This window comes from Aphelocoma coerulescens, chromosome 1, assembly GCF_041296385.1.
Source record: "Aphelocoma coerulescens isolate FSJ_1873_10779 chromosome 1, UR_Acoe_1.0, whole genome shotgun sequence".
NCBI lineage: Eukaryota > Metazoa > Chordata > Aves > Passeriformes > Corvidae > Aphelocoma > Aphelocoma coerulescens.
Window position 1 is genome coordinate 117,278,096 of NC_091013.1, and position 4,318 is coordinate 117,282,413.

Genomic DNA, 4,318 nt, shown 5'->3' on the forward strand with positions numbered 1-4,318 from the left:
TTTATTAGCAAACTGGTATACAGGTTAAAATTTTAACCAGGACAGGATTTTAAAAGCCATAGGAAAAACATATTTATGTGTGTATACCTCAGTTCTTCCTCCTATTTGCAAACACTCAGACTGGTCAAAACAATTTGCCCAATTTTATGCCCCTTTAAGTGAAGCAATACTAAAAAACATTGTTATTTGAAGACTTAAAACTGCAATAGTATCAAACACAAAGTATAATTTATATAAATTCTTTCAGAAGAGCCAAAAATCTCTGAGAAAAGAACCTAAAAATTAAACAAATTATACTTTAGAATCTCAAAATGCAGAAACTGAAACAGTAAGGAAAAAAACCAAACAAACTTTACCGTGCTCAACCTAGAGGCTTTCTTTGCTTGAGTGACCAGATCAGTGGACAAGGGAAGGATTACAGATATAACTTATCTGGACTTCTGCCCATATTGGAAGGATGGGTTCAATGGATGGACTGGTGGATAGCAAAGGAATTGCTTGGACAGTCACAGCCAGAGGATAGTGGTGACAGCTCAGAGTCCCAATGGACATCAACGACCAGTGGTGCCCCTCAGAGGTCCATACTGGGATCAGTGTGCACAGTGTTATTTAATATCTTCATTAATAAGATAGAAAAGGTGCTGAGGGCATCCTCAGCAAGTTTGCAGGTGAGTGGTGGGGCTGACACACCTGAAGGATGAGAAGCCATCCAGAGGGAACTGGACAAACTTGAGAAGTGGAAACCTCATGAGGTGTAATAAGACCAAGCACAAGGTGCTGCACCTGGGTCAGGGCAATCCCTGGTATCAGCACAGGCGGGGGGATGAGCAGATGGAGAAGAGCCCTGGGGAGAAGGACTTGGGGGTGCTGGTGGGTGAGAGGCTGGACATGATCAAATATGAAACAATGAACAAAACACAGGTGAAACAGTTGGGGAAGGTGAGAAATTTAAAATATTTTCCTGTGTTTACCTGACAGGTTCCCTCCACCGTTTTAACCAGTTGCAGCAATTGGCCATTAGACTGAACATCCCTCTTCACCAGCCATTCAGAGCCACCAAAGCTACAGGAATAATGTGGGGAGGCCAGGACAACCCAAGGAGACTGGCAGAGAGACCCCAGAGGCCCAGATCTTGTCTTGTTACTGCTAGAAAGAAAAAAAAAAAAGGGAAAAAAACCCAAAAAAACAGTTAGGCATTCTGTACAAGCAAGGCAAGCCTTTTCCCTGGCAGCAGTCTGGCTGTTCAGTCTTATTATGTCTTTCCTCTTTCCATCCTCTCACACTTCATCCAGCCCCCTTTTACAGATCAGGGCAGCCACCACACAGTACTTATCCCAAATAATAATGCAAGGCCACAGCACAGAAGGAAACCTGCAAGTTAGAGGAGCAAGATGCATCCAGCTACAAAATTTCAGTGCTTGTCTCACCAACATGTCCCACGGTTCTTCTGATTGACAGAAAATAAGGACCAATTTCAAGCATGAGTAAGGCTTACAAGAACATAACAGGATAAGGCATAAAAAGCAAGCAAAGAACATCCCTACCTGCTAAGCACGTTCATTGAACTGTCAATTTCTTTTACACAAAAAGATTCCACAGCAAGGAAGCTGGGCTCTCTTGTGAGCATTTTGAGGAACTGGCAATGATATCTAGTAATTGTCACTAAATTAAGTAGAAGTACCAAGTACTTCCATCATTTCACAATCCCACTTTGTACTCTTCAAGCAGGAGACAGAATATTCCCCTCTTGAGAATTACTGAGTCTCCTAAAGCTCCTATTTCAAAATTCCTTTCATATTTTAAATTATAATTAACCTCAAACTAAAGTAATTTTAAATGATGCCAAAAACTGAATAATTAAAGATTATAAGAACCATAATAAATGGTGGTGGTTTAGATAATTTATATGGGTAGGAACTGAACTGTTCCTGATCTTATGGAGCTCATTTTCAAGGATGCCTTTGCATGGATCTGCTGTCATTCAGTCTCAGAAATAGGTCAGGTTTCATCCAAAGCAGAGGCAACAGATACTCCTTAAACATTTATATTCCATTATCCATGAGAACCTGAGAATAGCCTCTCCACAGGGGAGCTGACTCTATGAAAAGTAGAAAAGTTCCTAAAATGAGCAAGATGATTACAACTGCTACAAGTATTAAAATCAGGCTCTGAAGAACACAAAATCATTTTAAAAAAAAGCAAAAAGCCCACATGCAGTGGGCTGTGGTGCCTCAACCCACAAGCAAGTCTGAACAAAGCTCACTTTTGACAACATAGCTACAGAAATTTTCAGCTAGAAAGCAAAATGTAACAGCTCAGTGAACAAAATGTGCCATTGTCATTTTGTCAAATGACAAAAATGTAACATTTTCAGGGCCTGAGCATCCCCACAGAACAATTCCCATCCCATGTTTTATACAGACTATCTTTGCAAACTGCCACAAAATTGTTCTTGAGCATATAAACGGCCCAGAGCCCTCAAATGGGATTCCCGAGATGAAGAGAACTTATTAAAGAGTGAAGAGTAGAGGACAACTATGCCCTGGCACAGGAATCTTGCTTAAATATGACACCATAAGAGGGGATGGGCAGGAATTAACAAATTAGAGAAACATTTTCAGAAACAAGCCACTCTAGGAGGAAAGGACATTCAACACTGCTGAAAAAATTGTGGTAGGGAAGCAAATCACATTTGGTTATGCCAGTTTGGAGAGCCTGGATCCCCGAAATATTTATGGAACACATGACATGTATTTCAGAGGTTGCATTAACAACATCCCAAACCTGTTTCAGATACTACATCTGTCAGCTTGTTGAGGTCAAACAAAACCAACAAGCCGAGAAACCTGTAAAACTCAGCAGCGAAGCCAGCACATCATTTAGTAGAGTACATTTAGCACACCACCTTCAGTAGAGGCTTTGACAGCACAGAATTTGTTTCAGTCACATCAAGCTTTCACGTTCTTGGAAACACAGCTAAACAAATCACTTAGAGCTGACCCTCCTCGTACAATTAAATTATTTAACTTCCTGCTGTAATGTTCCTTGTCTGAATGACAATTTTAAGGGCATTTTACTGTGTGGTATTTTGAACAACAAACCAAGTGACTGAGCAGCAAAGTAGGCATAATCAGAAAATATTTGTGAACACCATCCTCTCTGCCAAAATTGCAATTAAGAGCTAAATGAGGTGCAAGCAACAACTGCGACGTCCTGAAAGCCTGAAGCACTCAAATATTTGTGCGGAACAGCTTTAGGACCATCAGAGTTTCGGTAAAGAGCTGTTACTACAAGTCCAGCACTTCAAGGCAGCTTCTGCACTTTCCGGCCATGTTCCCAACCTTCCTTTCACGTTTCCAAAAAAAGCAGCAACTCTAAAATCCCGACTTCGATTCACGCATGTGTCACTTGCTCATCTCTCTCACTGTGGAAGCGCTCTTTTTAGTTTATAAGCCCTACGCTTTCTATAAAATCCACTCTCTGACGCCGAAAGAGCGAGTCAGCCGTCAGACTGCCAAGGCCCCGCCGCCTCCCTCGGGCCCTTCCCCGCCCCGCTCACCGCTGGCTCCGCCGAGGCCCCGCAGCTCAACGGCTGCGCGCGGCCCGCGCCCCGGGGCGCTCCACCACACGCGGCCCGGCCCGGCCCCGCCACGGCGGCGGCGGCCGGCGAGGACCGGCGTCAGCCCCGGGCTGCGGCGGCCGCACTCCGGCTCCGCTCGGCCGCTCCCGGTGGCGCGCTCAGGCGGGGCCGCGCATTGGCCTCACCGGGAGCTCCGGGGACGCGACACCGGGCCCGTCACCCCGGGATACGGCCGACGGCAGCCGGGAGGGAACACGCTTATTGGCGCGCACGGAGACAAGAGGGGGCGGGCCCGCGGCCGACCAATAGGAGGGGGCAGCTCGCTAGGCGCCCGCGGAGGATCAGCCAATCAGCGGCGAGGATCCGCGCCCCGGCCCCACCCCGCGCCGTCCGGGAGTAAACACCGGGGCGCGCGCCCGCGGCCGCCGGGGCCCCGCCGCGATCGGGAGTGACCCCACGGCGATGGGAGCTGCGGGCGCTGCCCGTCCGCCCCGCCCCGCTCCGCTCCTGCCGGCGCGGGGCCCTGCCCAGCGTGCGATCTCCCCTCCCGCCGGGGATGTTCCGCGGAGCCCCCAGTGTGCGGCCGCCGCCTCCGCGGGGCGGGCCAGGCGCGACCCGCCCGCGCCCCCGCGGCGCTGTCCCCGGCGCCCTGGTGACGCTCCCGCAGGGCAGCGCTGCCCGGACACGGCCCAGCCTCCCCCTCCCCCGCGCCGCTGCCCCTCCCTCCCGCCCCCAGAG

General features: G+C 48.7%; 1 protein-coding gene across 8 annotated transcripts in view; it reads right to left on the reverse strand.

The window, feature by feature from the left end:
* Window positions 1–3,805, reverse strand: part of ARL13B (ARF like GTPase 13B) — a 33,761-nt gene extending 29,956 nt beyond the window's left edge. For 4 of the 8 annotated variants that reach the window (XR_011154221.1, XM_069026028.1, XM_069026012.1 and 1 more), the window contains exons 1-2: window positions 3,560–3,804; window positions 972–1,146 (exon numbers count right to left, since the gene is read on the reverse strand). Coding sequence is in view for 5 of the 8 variants with exons in the window: in XM_069026028.1 (XP_068882129.1) it covers window positions 972–1,030 (59 nt within the window). In the remaining 3 variants the exon portion in view is untranslated. Of the gene's footprint in view, window positions 1–971; window positions 1,147–3,559 lie in introns of those variants that run through there. The other 4 variants (XR_011154211.1, XM_069026026.1, XM_069026022.1 and 1 more) reach the window with 3 other exon arrangements.
* Window positions 3,806–4,318: the final 513 nt, after the last annotated feature.